The 13489-nt window shown below is 49.5% G+C and overlaps 5 protein-coding genes across 5 annotated transcripts; 4 read left to right on the top strand and 1 right to left on the bottom strand.

Annotated features, from left to right (window-relative positions):
- Positions 1-120: 120 nt before the first annotated feature.
- N7477_002849 (MFS transporter) lies at positions 121-1968 on the top strand (the record flags this gene model as incomplete). The annotated part of the gene is made up of 4 exons (XM_056964512.1): positions 121-1197; positions 1261-1526; positions 1591-1668; positions 1719-1968. 4 exons carry the CDS (start codon positions 121-123, stop codon positions 1966-1968), a joined length of 1671 nt encoding a protein of 556 aa, XP_056824465.1.
- An 840-nt stretch (positions 1969-2808) lies between these two features.
- Positions 2809-4701, top strand: N7477_002848 (NCS2 family permease; the record flags this gene model as incomplete). The annotated part of the gene is made up of 4 exons (XM_056964511.1): positions 2809-2898; positions 2957-3877; positions 3936-4040; positions 4093-4701. 4 exons carry the CDS (start codon positions 2809-2811, stop codon positions 4699-4701), a joined length of 1725 nt encoding a protein of 574 aa, XP_056824464.1.
- A 658-nt stretch (positions 4702-5359) lies between these two features.
- N7477_002847 (uncharacterized protein) lies at positions 5360-5566 on the bottom strand (the record flags this gene model as incomplete). Its single annotated transcript, XM_056964510.1, has 1 exon — positions 5360-5566. One exon carries the CDS (start codon positions 5564-5566, stop codon positions 5360-5362), a length of 207 nt encoding a protein of 68 aa, XP_056824463.1.
- Positions 5567-7778: 2212 nt separating this feature from the next.
- On the top strand, positions 7779-8780 carry N7477_002846 (short-chain dehydrogenases/reductase; the record flags this gene model as incomplete). The annotated part of the gene is made up of 2 exons (XM_056964509.1): positions 7779-8133; positions 8194-8780. The coding sequence occupies 2 exons, from the start codon at positions 7779-7781 to the stop codon at positions 8778-8780; spliced, it is 942 nt and encodes a 313-aa protein (XP_056824462.1).
- A 1293-nt stretch (positions 8781-10073) lies between these two features.
- Positions 10074-12227, top strand: N7477_002845 (uncharacterized protein; the record flags this gene model as incomplete). Its single annotated transcript, XM_056964508.1, has 9 exons — positions 10074-10214; positions 10279-10348; positions 10407-10454; positions 10528-10630; positions 10689-10930; positions 10989-11309; positions 11374-11622; positions 11693-12032; positions 12086-12227. 9 exons carry the CDS (start codon positions 10074-10076, stop codon positions 12225-12227), a joined length of 1656 nt encoding a protein of 551 aa, XP_056824461.1.
- Positions 12228-13489: the final 1262 nt, after the last annotated feature.

The following is a 13489-nucleotide window of genomic DNA, read 5'->3' as shown; positions in this document are numbered from 1 at the left end:
ACAAAAGCAAGATCCAAGCTTTCACAAAATTACGTATCTGTTCTTCCCCGCGTTAAAAAAGCATTCCATGTCGTCTCGCAGAGTAATTATCATTTTCAACGGGCTAGATTACCCAGCACCATGAAGCGTCCAAACTCCCCACCGAGTCCCCGGGACAGCTCTCCCGCGGAAGATAGCGACAATCTAACCTCAGTACCGACTATTGTTGACCGCGGCTCAGCACAGCAGGAGGCCACTTCCCAAGGCAACCTCAGTCGTCGACCGACCAACCTCGATAACGTCGAGCTCGAGCGTATCAATACCTACCGTCTCCAGCATAGATCCACGGTCGGTTCCGGGCCGGGTCGCGCACCGCGAGAACAATGGCTTCCAATGGGTGCTGGAAAAGAATATCCGCCTGAGCTACCAGACCCAGAGCAATTCGTCGTTGAATTCACAGACTCGAAGGACCCTATGCATCCGCAGAATTGGTCACTGAAGAAGAAAATCACCATTTCCTTCGTCCTGGCTTATACCACATTTGTCTCGTCGTTTGCCAGTGCCATATACTCGTCGGCCGTGACTACACTCGCACCATACTTCCACATCAGCACAGAAGTGGCTACTCTAGGTGTGACCCTGTACGTCCTGGGCTTCGCCAGCGGTCCAACAATCTGGGCCCCGGCTTCGGAGCTGATTGGAAGGAGGTGGCCCATTATAGTGGGCATGTTTGGGTACTCGGTATTCACGGTTGCGACAGCCACGAGCAAGGATGTTCAAACGCTCATGCTGACCCGGTTCTTTGCTGGATTCTTCTCTGCAAGTCCTATCGCGATTGTGCCGGCGGTCTATGCCGACATGTGGAATAACCAGACTCGTGGCGTGGCGATTGCCATATTCGCTATGGCGGTGTTTGTTGGTCCCTTCGCTTCGCCCTTTACTGGAGGATTCATCACAATGTCGTACCTTGGCTGGAGATGGACTATGTATATTTCCAGCATCATGGGCTTCCTAGCCCTTGGCCTTTGTGTCCTCTTTTTGAGAGAAACGTATGCGCCTGCTGTTCTTGTTGAAAAAGCCATTACACTGCGCAGACAGACTCACAACTGGGGGATCCGGGCTAGGCAGGAAGAGGTCGAATTGGACTGGGAAGAGCTGATCACGAATAACTTTAGCCGACCGTTTCGGATGCTGTTCACCGAACCGATTGTGTTTCTAGTATTTCTCCCCCGGCTCTTTCTTTCGATTAACCTTGGTACAACTTGACTAACGATGTTGCAGATCTCGTTGTGGATGAGTTTTGTATACGGCCTGATGTATGCACTTCTCGGTGCATATCCAGTGGTCTTCCAAAAAATTCATGGCATGAATCTTGGAGTCGGCAGCCTTCCATTTATTGGCTTGATCATCGGAGAATTCCTGGCCGGGCTGTATATCCTATATGATCAAAAGTCATACTCCAAGAAATTGGCAGCAAACAACGACGTCCCCATTCCCGAATGGAGGCTGCCTCCTCTCTATCCTTGGAGGCATCTGCTTTACCGTTGGTTTGTTCTGGTTCGGATGGACGGGCTGGACCAAATCCATCCATTGGATGGCGCCAACGGCCAGTGGAGTCGCTACCGGATTCGGGATCTTCGTGATCTTCCTACAGTGCTTCAACTACTTGATCGACTCTTACCTCACATTGTCAGTTCTTCGGATGTCTTTTGTAAGATCTGATCTAACATATTGACCAGTGCTGCCTCGGTGTTCGCTGCAAATACCATCATTCGATCTTCTGTCGGAGCCGCCTTCCCACTTTTCGCGAAACAGATGTTCGTGAACCTAGGAGTGCAATGGGCTGGCACACTCCTTGGATGTCTTGCTCTTATTATGGTCCCAATTCCGTTGGCTTTTATAAAATGGGGGCCTGCTCTCAGAAAGAAGTCCAAGTTTGCCCCGAGCATGCCGAGTCCGACCGAAAAAGAGACGAGCGCTACAGTCTAGAGACCTATGCAGTCAAGTACTCCTTTCCAAATCTTATGGAGATAGTTTGCATGCAGAATGAATGCAGAATGAAATGACAATGAATGAAATACGATACGCACTCGTTCGCTCTGTAGATACTTAAGACTCAGAGCAAATCCGATATCTACAGATCTGCCACGACTCTCGGTGTGAGCGCCCGGATCAGCGCCTAGAACACTGGACAGTGCCGGAGTTGGCCGGCATTCTACCCCAGATGCGCTTAGTCTGGAGAAGGAGGATAAGTATCGTACATGCGTAAGATGTGAACTCTGATGAACTGCCATCTCGATCGGCCCACCCCGTTATCCTTATCGAGCTGGACCCTACATATCCTGTCGATAAGATAGGAAATCACTTGCCAAGAAGGCTGAGCACGTCTTGGCGTTTCAAAGAGGTGCATGCCCCGGGGTAATCCATCGCATGCTCTGCTCCATAATTCACCTCAGGTCTGTGAACTACATGTTTCGACATCTTCATGCCGTCGCACAATACATAGTTAATAATTACAGCTGTCAAAATTTTCCTTGGACCCACTATAGTTGCCGAGCCAGACGTCGGCAACAGACGACCAACTTGGAACCTCGGACGCAACCTGCCAAGAGTCGCCAAGGACGTCGGTGGAGGTCGAAATGTTCGGGGCGAATTTTTTTTTTTTGCTGCTTATCAGAGGGTTGTGAGTGGAGGAGGGTTCAGAGGGTTTTCTTTTCTTGAGTTTTTTATTGTTCTTTTCTTCGTTGCACTTCCTTCAAGTACGGCATCGCATCCACTGCTGTGGTTTTACCCGCCTTTAACCCAGTAGACGCATTTAGCCGTACCAGTATGGCTTACAAGGCCTGGATCGAGAACACAAACCTGCGGGTTGCGCAGAGTCCAGTGGGGAGATGGTTCAGACTGGAGAACTCGGGCCATGTGAGTCATTCTACATGTACAGCTCTGACGAGGGAACTGTACAGTTGACAGAGAATAGCCTATGGAGCGCAAGGGCAGCTTCTTCTTCACAGAGCTACGCGCCGGCCTGGCCACGTTTTTCGCAATGGCGTATATCATCTCGGTCAACAGCAACATCACCTCGGAGACTGGTGGCACATGTGTCTGCCCGCCGGAGAGCCTGGCCGATTATTGCAAGACCAATGCCGAGTATCTGTTGTGCGTGCAGGAAGTCAAGCGCGACATTGTTACTGCGACTGCTGCCATCGCCGCCTTGTCTACCTTTTGCATGGGACTTTTCGCCAATTTGCCCATCGCCCTCGCACCGGGCATGGGATTGAACGCATACTTTGCATACACTGTTGTCGGTGTACATGGGTCGGGATTGGTCCCGTATGAGGTTGCCTTGACTGCTGTTTTCGTGGAGGGCTGGGTATTCCTTGGCTTGACATTGATTGGCATGCGACAATGGCTGGCGCGCGCTCTCCCCGCTTCCATCAAACTCGCCACTGGTGTTGGCATCGGATTGTACCTCGCTCTTATCGGATTGACGTATAGCGCTGGTATCGGGTTGGTACAAGGTGGATCGGACACTCCTATCGAGCTTGCTGGTTGTGCTCCTCAGTACATCGATTCTGAGACAGGTCTATGTATTAGTAGTGAGAAGATGCGCAGTGCAACCATGTGGGTTGGTATCTTCTGTGGTGGTGTCCTCACGGCCCTATTGATGATGTATCGCGTCAAGGGTGCTGTGATCATCGGAATTCTGCTGGTCTCGATTATTTCATGGCCACGAACTACGCCTGTGACCTATTTCCCTTACACGGAGCTGGGAGATAGCATGTTCGATTTCTTCAAGCAGGTTGTCACCTTCCACCCCATCAAGCACACTCTGGCCGTTCAGAAGTGGGACATCTCGGGCCACGGCGGACAATTTGGATTGGCTTTTATCACCTTCTTGGTATGTTCCTAACCACCATTGGCTTTCCTCGCTCACCTCTGACTGAAAACATTTGCAGTATGTCGACATCTTGGATACCACAGGTACCATGTACTCTATGGCTCGGTTCGCTGGCGCAATTGATGAAAAAACCAAAGACTTTGAAGGGAGTGCCATCGCCTATGTAAGCCTCCTGTTATCAGATTGAAGTTACCTTCCACTGACATATCGCGCAGATGGTCGACGCGATCTGCATCTCGATCGGATCCCTCCTCGGCAGTCCCCCAGTGACAGCCTTCGTCGAATCTGGAGCTGGCATTTCGGAGGGCGGCAAGACTGGCTTGACATCATGCATGACAGGCATCGCCTTCTTCATCGCTGTATTCTTCGCACCGATTTTTGCCTCCATCCCCGCTTGGGCTACGGGTTGTACACTTGTCATCGTCGGCGCGCTGATGGCCAAGGCCGCAGCTGACATCAACTGGCGCTATCCTGGTGACGCGATCCCAGCCTTCCTGACCATTGCGATTATGCCTTTCACCTACAGCATCGCGTACGGTCTCATCGCCGGTATCTGCAGCTACATCTGCCTCAACTCGATTGCGTGGATTCTTGAGAAGATCAGCGGCGGTCGCATCGTCCCTCCTAACAAGGACGAGTCGGATCCTTGGTCATGGAAGCTGCCCGGAGGTTTCTTCCCGCCTTGGCTGAAACGGGCTGCGAGTGGGCAGAAGGACTTCTGGCGGCGAGATGAGGAGAAGGCGGCATCGGAGGAGGTAGGATCTGTTTCGTCATATCAGCAGGAGCGGGTTGCGATTGAAAAGAGTCCGGAGTTCTCTCATTGAAACCACTGGTTTGTTCTCAGCATGTATGGTCACTGCATTAGAAATAATTAGGAATTTGATACTTGTCTTGCATCCCTGGCAACTCGTCTGGCTTTCCCTTAAACAACTTGATCGTGAACCTCGACTCCACAAAAGTGTGTTGGCATCTCTGGCGCTTTTTCTTCGATTGGTTTCATTTGCATTTACAAGAAAGAATGATTTGTGCATTGGACGACTCGCGAACGAGCTCCAGATCCTCCAGACCCTCAAGATTTTTAAGTCGGATGTGTATCGGATGTGTAAGGAAATACAGCTACTGATGAGTGTACAGAAGCCCAGAGCTTGTTTGTGCATATTCCATATGATGAGAGCTTGGAAGCAAGAAGTAGGGAAGAAGGCGATATCATTCATTATTATCAACTGCAAATTGCCATAACAATACCATTCTTGCGACCTGAACGCAAAGCCACAACACATTTTTCTTCGCTTACAAGACCCCTGTCCATATCTTGAATTCTCATTCCTCCCATTCGCGTCCATGGGTATTCAATCAAGATAATAGTATAAGGACTGTATGGCAGGAATTCAACGTCCCGGCTGTGGGCCAAGGGGGATGTCCAGCGTCTCCCTTTATTCATCTCGCAATCATGAGCAGCCCTATGTTGGAATGAGGTCCAACCTACTCGGTTGTCTCATATGACTCTTTGTTGGCCTTCCGCTTCAAATATCGGCGATAGGCAAAGAGCGCGATGATTCCAAGTGCGACGAGGAACACAATGCAAAAGACCAGTATGACACCGGGGTTTTTGGAGGCCCAGTTGCTTCTCTTGATGAGCAGGCGGAGCGTCTCTGACTCGGTCCGGGAGATGAGGCTGATCGGAGCCATGGTGTTTTGGGATTGGGAGGGGCAGGATGGGTAGTCTGGATGTCGAATGCTGGCCAAGTTTTCAGTCATGAACGATCTCAAAGAGATTGACGATTTCCTAGCTCTTTTTTTTAGGACACGCCACTGTGCACTTACAAGAGTCTGTAGTAAGGTCACCAGCTGGATGAGAAGAGTAGCGGAAGTAGCAAGGCGAGCTGTAAAGGTGATGAGATCAGTGATATGAACAGGGAAAGACCTTTTGATCCAAGTGAAATAGAGTTGTGACGAGATGAGGTAATGAGAACTCGAGAGTATGATGTGTGGTAAGTAGGAAGTTTGGGGGAGTATACGTACTATGAACACCAGCAGAGATAAGAGCTTGGAAGAGATGGCCAGCTTCAATTCTGCAGTTGATTGAAAAGAACTGAACAGGACCGGCAGGCGACCACTTCGATTGTACGGAGAGACGCAATGTAGATGAAGAAATGCAGCGAGACAATAGAGCTCCGGCAGCTGGCGGACCGAGTGTATGTCGATGATGCCATCTGAGGGCCGCTCTTTTCTTTCTCAGTAGTTTCCCTTCCTGAGCTGCCACAAACCAGCAAACCGGTCACCCCTATTGGCTTAGAACAAGGCTGACCGTGGGTGTGCGAAAGCTTCTGTCAGCCCGCGGTCATGGACAGAAAGAGCTGCGACTGTCTCCGCTGTTCACTACAAGCTTTCCCCACAAGAGACCCGCTTGCCGATCAATTGATACACAAGCGCCCCATGGTGCATCACACATTTCACGTCTAGCTAATCAATGTATTTCCCCAATTAATTATCACCCAAGCTGGACCACTTCTTGGCCGCGGACCAGAAATGAACAAGTTCGGAAACGCTCCGCGCCCGTCCCGGTACCGCTGCGTCACCACTCAATCACGCTGAACGCCAGTTTCAGGTCCAATAACGTCCCAGTTCGGCATTTGCCATAGACCATGGGTAGTAATGAATTGATCTTACTTGAAATAGCTCCCTGGCGTTCTGTGTTGTAATGAGACATTCTATACTAAGATGATCTGCGCGGGAGATCTATTTATGGTTTGCCTGACGTCAGGAAATGCAACGTCGACTTGCGAGTGGCGGCAATCACGGCCACCACTATCTCTCAGTGTGGGAGGAAAGAGGAGGCGGTAGAATCTACGCAAATTAGTCAGATATCCGTAGCAAGACAAATCAGTCAAAGCATATGGCCAATAACAAGCGATTCGGGTCACATGACCGATATGTAGACAACCCTGTCATGAATACTCAAGTGCGATGTTGAATATCAAAGCAAATGATAACATGAGGACCGGATCAAAGGTAATCACGGCCATGAGGTTGGCATTAGTCCGAGTAGCAGGCTGATCAATCAGACTGAGATCAAGTTCGATGGTTACTGAAACAGGTCTTTTCTTCTCGGAGGAGTCGAAAACGAAGTCCAGGAGCATCCAGTTCACTTCAACCGGGATGACAGAGACATATATGACGATATATATATAGATCGCCAAATGATAAATTGGGCTTGTGTGGCCTTAAGCATGGAACAATATGTCTTGTTTGCAAGTAGGGGGAATTGGTTCTATGCGATCAAATTACCAAGCTCATCGAACACGAGAGGTAATTCATCACAGAATTTATCGAGTATTTTGCTCCCTGTTGTAATTATCATGCGAGCGAAAATTCTTATCGGTGCGATTAAGGACTGTTAGTGTACTTCGAATGTAAGAACATCAAATCTCGGAATCAATCAAATGAATGTCTGACTCATTTGAAGATAATACTTTTGTTGCTCATGCGACTTCGCTGATTAGGTAGGGCTCTTGGCGCGATTGGCTGGCCTTCTGGGAGCTATAGGCATCACTGGTGATTGACACGGCGATACCTGGAAGGTCAAAGATGCAACCTGATACTAGAGCGTTCATCGATTTGAAAGAATGAGCCTTGCAAGATATGGTCTATTAGTGATTGGAACTCGGCGTCGACATTCTTAAGAGGCCGACAATTGTCAGCGTGCGGAGCTCGGGATTATGCTAAATTCCGCCCGCCTTTCCTCTCTCGACGATCCGTACCGCCCCACTTTCCGGCACGTCACCAGCCCTACGATCTCACGTATATAAGTTGTCTCTTACCCAAGTTACTCCTCTATATACATACCTCTTCAGTATCGACCAGCTATTCTATCCATAAACTCATAATCTATGATTTCATAATGGCGCACACCCTTGCCCAGGCCCGCGCGTGGAATTCCACCCTCAAGACCGCTCGTCCTGAGCTGACTGCCCTCTTTGTGGGCGGTACCAGTGGTATTGGACGCAGCACCGCGGTCAGACTGGCAGATTCCATTGCCAAACCGACCATATACATCGTTGGCCGGAATGAGAAGGCAGGTGCTGAGGTTCTCGAGGAGATGAAGGCAGCCAACGAGAATGGTTCTTATCACTTCATCCCTGCAGACGTGTCCGATCTTCGCACGGTGGACAAGGTTTGTCAGGACCTGAAGTCCAAGGTCAAAGCTCTAGACCTCTTGTTCCTCAGTTCTGGAGGTGTCACATTCAGCAAGCAGGGTAAGTGATCCTGCTCCGCCTCCGGGTACCTTCACCTCAGAGATGCTAATTCAAGAACAGAGACCGACGATAAGATTGACATTTACCATATCCTTCGGTATTACAGCCGCATGCGCTTCGTATATAATCTGCTCCCGACTCTTGAAGCCGCCAACAGCCCTCGCGTGGTCAGCATTCTCGCGGGAGGTCAGGAAATCAAAATCGAAGAAGACAACTTAGATCTTCAAAAAGAGTTTTCATTCTCCGCCAGCTTGGGTTATCCAACTTCCATGACATCTCTCGCATTTGAGACCCTCGCTTCGGAGCACCCTTCTGTCAGCTTCCTTCACGTCTTCCCGGGTGTTGTTGCGACACCTTTGTTTAGCAAAACCTTGGGATCCATTCTCGGAACTATCGTTAGCTTCCTCGCTAAGCCATTCATCATCTCTATGGCTGATTCTGGGGAGTGGCAGACTTACCTCGCCACCTCTGCGGAGTATCCCTCCAAGAAAGACTCCACTGATGCATCCGCCGCGGGTTACTACATTCTTAATCACGACGGAAAGGATTCGACCAACAAGGCCTTGATGGAGGAGTTGCGAGAGAAGGGTTTCCCTGCTATTGTTTGGAAACACACCCTCGACACCTTCGATCGGATTTGCAATTAAAGCTTAATTGCGCTTTTAATAATGCTTGAGGTTGCGATGGACCTGCAAAAGAAGAATGCTCGCATGGGATATGTCTTTTTTTTATCGATAATATGTGTAAATTTCCCTGTTCCTGCCTAATTGATAAATGATAACCAATACATATTACGAGAATTTCTGATTAGCTGTTTGAGTGTGCACCAATGAAAGGCGATCTCTATGAAAATATTCATATCCAGTTCTTCAAGTCACTAAGTCCTTGCCTCATCCTTGCTGAATCAGGTAGGACTCGTATTCTTGACTTGGTCCACGCTTGACTCTTCCGGTTGACAGCGATATAACGTTCAGCTCGGGCCGCAGGTCATGGAACCCCGATCAGCGGGTTTAAGTGGCGTTCCCGAGATAGGTTCGAAATTCGGGGGACTCGGACCGACAAGGGAGAAGCGAGGTCGCCCATGAAAGGTAAAAGGTGGTCAGTTGAGTTCCGAAAAAGGATTAGCATTTTGTGGGGAAGGCCCGTGGAGAATTCAGCACGGAGGAAAGCTCCGCATTTCCAACGGTCTCACGCGATCTTTTGGGACGGTATGTATTATGGGTCTAGCTCGGGTAATCCGGGGTAGAAACCTTGACCGCATCTCATACCATCTACTTATTGATTCTGTTCCATTGACAGGACATGCCATAGAGGCAAGACTGTCGGACTAATCGGAGAAAACCTGGAGAAATTCTTTCCTTGCACCAATGTGTTCTTGTAATTCCGTTCCGTTTTTTTTTAATTTCGTTCTATTATACCCTAAACCAAATTAGTGATCAGTAATTTAAAATTCCCCAGAAGATCATCCGAGGTCAGACTAGCGAGTGGCGTGATAGGAAGGGGGCCAGCCTGACCGACCCCAGGTGCAAATGGCATAGATCCAAAACCGTGCAACGGAACACAGGGCCGATGATCCAGTCCTGAATCTTTTCGGATCGTGTGCTGCCGCCCATACTCGCCCCAGTACAATTGGTCTCACTGGGGAATGCGCCGATTCCAATCAGGATACGGAGCTTTAATGCAAGCCACTGGCCAAGGCTGTCTGGCAGGATCTAGGGGTCTAGGGTCACAAGGAAAGCAGCCTCTAGAGCAATGAAAGGCGCTCCCCAGGAACTACAATCGGCCACTTCGACCCGATCGGGCGAAGGCGGCATTCTTGGCCTACTCTTATAAGAATCTCATGTTGTCCCGCCGTCTCGTGGATCTGTACCGCGCTTGAGACACTCCAAAGCGATTATACTGCATCGTCGACTCGGGCATCAGTGGGAAGCGAAATCACCATGTCGGATACGAAGGGTCACGAAGACATGCATGAAGAGGTGCACGGCATCTCGAATGCGGTGGATGACACTCCTCAGGTCATTGCGGGATACGGCGAAACTGCCAAGCGGGCAGGTGCGCACACGAAAGAAGTCCACAATGTGAGTTGACTGTTAGCTTTAAAAAATTTTGGCTTCGTGGATTAGTGCGCTTATGAATGGCTAGGCCGAGCTCTTTGCCGCTATTGAAGAGACCAAAATTGAACGCTGGAGCGCCACGTCCATTCACCTTTATTGTGAGTTTACAGCGCAGTGTCGCGGAACTTTCAATGAACATCTACTCACATCATGCAGTCTGTATCTTTGTCGCTTTCCTCTGCGCGTGTGCGAATGGGTACGATGGTATGTTCCAGGCCCAAGGCGACCCTAGCAAAAAGTGACATATCTTGGCACAATCAGAGCTAATATCTTACAGGATCACTCATGGGATCCGTCCTCGCCATGGACCACTGGCAAGCCGTCTTCAAAGCAGGATTGACAGGCGAAAAGGTGTCCGTCGTCACATCTCTCTACACCGTGTAAGCGCAGTCACTCATTCTATACTCCTCGGAACCCAGTAATTGATCCTCGAATTAGTGGATCTATTGTTGCGACTCCATTCAGTGCAGTCATTTCTGATAGGCTCGGTCGGCGCAAGTGTATGTTCGTTGGTGCTTGGGTTATCATTATTGGCTCCATCATCATTTCAACCGCCATGACCCTGCCCCAATTCGTTGTCGGCCGATTCGTCCTCGGAGTCGGAATTCAGATCATGGTTGTCTCGGCTCCTGCCTATGCCGTTGAGATCGCTCCGCCGCATTGGCGCGGTCGTGCTGTCGGTAAGGCTCCATTATGGTCCACGTTTTGGGAACCCAGCAGCATTTCTAAATCTATCAGGTTTCTATAACTGCGGTTGGTTCGGTGGCAGTATTCCTGCCGCTGCGATTACCTATGGATGCAACTATATGGATACAAACTACCAATGGCGTATCCCTTTCATCTGCCAGTGCTTTGCTTGCGTCATGGTCATTGTGTTCGTGTGGTTCATTCCCGAGTCGCCCCGTTGGCTGCTCGCACAGGGTCGTGATGAAGAAGCGACTGCTTTCTTGGTCAAGTATCACGGCAACGGAGACCCCAATGCCCGTCTTGTTCGTCTCGAGATCGAGGAGATGAAGGAGGGTATTCGCATTGACGGTATTGATAAGAGATGGTGGGATTGTAAGTTTTTCGATTCCCTTTTCGAATGGTTGATCAGACACTAATAGTGCTCAAAATTTGAAAGACCGACCTTTCATTACTACCCATAGCGGTCGTTGGCGATTTGCGCAGGTTATCATGATCTCCGTCTTTGGACAGTGGTCTGGTAATGGTCTTGGATACTTCAACGCTACAATCTACAACACCCTTGGATACACGTCGAGTTCGATCCAACTTCTTTTCAACTTGATCAACTCTATTGTGTCAGCTATCGGTGCTGGTGTGGCAGTCTCCCTGACAGACAAGATGCCCCGTCGTCCGGTTCTTATTTGGGGTACTCTCAGGTAAGTCCAAACTGACAGAAAATTACAAAGCTTGGAGAATTACGAACTAATGCCGATCAGCCTGCGCCATCACAATGGCTATCAATGCCGCTATCTCCGTCCCCATCGCCGAGCACGGAAGTATCAGTAAAAGCAAGGGCCAGGCCGCTCTCGCATTCTACTACCTATTCAACATCGTCTTCTCGTTCACTTACACCCCCCTACAGGGTGTCGTTCCCGCCGAGGCACTGGAAACAACCACCCGCGCCAAGGGTCTCGCGCTTTCAGGCTTCATGGTCAGCTCGATCAGTTTCATCAGCCAGTTCGCATCACCTATTGGCTTGGGAAATATTTCTACCAACTATTTCTGGATCTTTGTTGGCTGGGATCTCATCGAGGTGGTCTTTTGGTACTTCTTCTGGTAAGGAAATTCTTTTCCAAATTTGTATCGGCTGAAAGCTAATCATCTCGTAGTGTTGAGTCTCAGGGTCGTACTCTTGAGGAGTTGGAGTGGGTTTACCAGCAGCCGAATCCAGTCAAGGCATCGCAGAACCTAGACAAGGTCGTCGTGCAGGAGGATGGTACTGTTACTGAGAAAATTGAAGCGGATGCCTGAATCGTTTAAAGAATCTGCGATATCTCATTTACGGATGGGATAGCTTGGAGCTGAGATTTAATTGTTCTTCGGAATCGGGGGAGGTGGGATCACCACATTGGCTGATTTATCCACCTGTGATGTATACCTCATTGTGAGGATTGAAATATTTAGTTGAGTAATTATTCATTTAATAGCTACTTCCTGCTACATGGGTTTTCCAAGGCTTCTCCCTCTCCAGAGGCACATACATAGCCAAAGCACCTCTCTGTATCAGATTCTCCATCGGTGGGGCCTCTGTGCCAGACATGTCGCCGCTCACGAGGCTGCTCAATTTCATCTCGGCAATTTCCACTAAGCTATTTTTACCCAAAGAGTAAGCAAATGTAGCCACCAGCTGGCACACGTGCATCATGATCAAGATCCAGACGAGCTGTCGTGTTAACATCGCGCAAGTGTTCCTCTAAATTAGCTAACATTTGAAAAAAAAAAATCAAAAGGCTGATCGATATCATGTCAGAGAACCCAGGTGATTGCGACTGAATTTGATCATGAGAAATTCGTCTACTGGCCCGGACATTATCGGATGTGATACGGGTGAGAGAGTGTTTGGCGGCCAAGTCCAAGTACGGTGCATTAGGTAGCCGCACAGCCTGGGTGCTAGCGCTGGATCTCGACACAAACCCCGCAGCTGTCCATTGTGGTCTGTAGGGATGTTTCACACTTGGCCACTACGGTTGATTCGGACCCCCTTCCGGGTACCTGATTGGGCTATCTCGTTTATTCCCTCAGGCAACTTCACTACACTTTCAGGGACTGTATACATCTGTCCGGGTTTCAAATATTCCGAACTTGGTTTGAAGTCGGTCACAAATCAGTCCAGATCTCAAAGTCACATGTTTCCTAGGTGCTAGCCGTGCATTTCCACCGGTTCATGCTGCAGCTGGATCGTGTAGACCGACTGGTTGGTGAGAAGCAAAGTTGGCGTCGACTTCTCTATGTCCTGTATGGCAGGTTTGCTCGCCATCACGGTGCACGTTATCTACCGGCTGATGGGATCCTCGGCCGGATACTCGGCGTCAAATTTTATCCCGCACATGCTTGTGTTTGATGCGATTCCAATGGCTGTGGCCATCGTCCTTGGGCCATTGGGCCGCCAGGAGCTGTATTAACGGGTCCAGATGCAAGGATGCCATCTAGTGGCATTGGCAAATTCCTCTACTGTAATGGATGCAGCGGTTGCGGGGCGGGGGTGATTGTCGAACATGTCACAAGCGGAGCAA

This window comes from Penicillium maclennaniae (genome assembly GCF_028827695.1).
Source record: "Penicillium maclennaniae strain IBT 15551 chromosome Unknown utg000003l:1.0-5670915.0:1.0-5674809.0, whole genome shotgun sequence".
In the NCBI taxonomy this organism is placed as follows: Eukaryota; Fungi; Ascomycota; class Eurotiomycetes; order Eurotiales; family Aspergillaceae; genus Penicillium; species Penicillium maclennaniae.
Note: the sequence above shows the minus strand (reverse complement) of the source record. Positions and strands in the feature narration are given on the sequence as shown.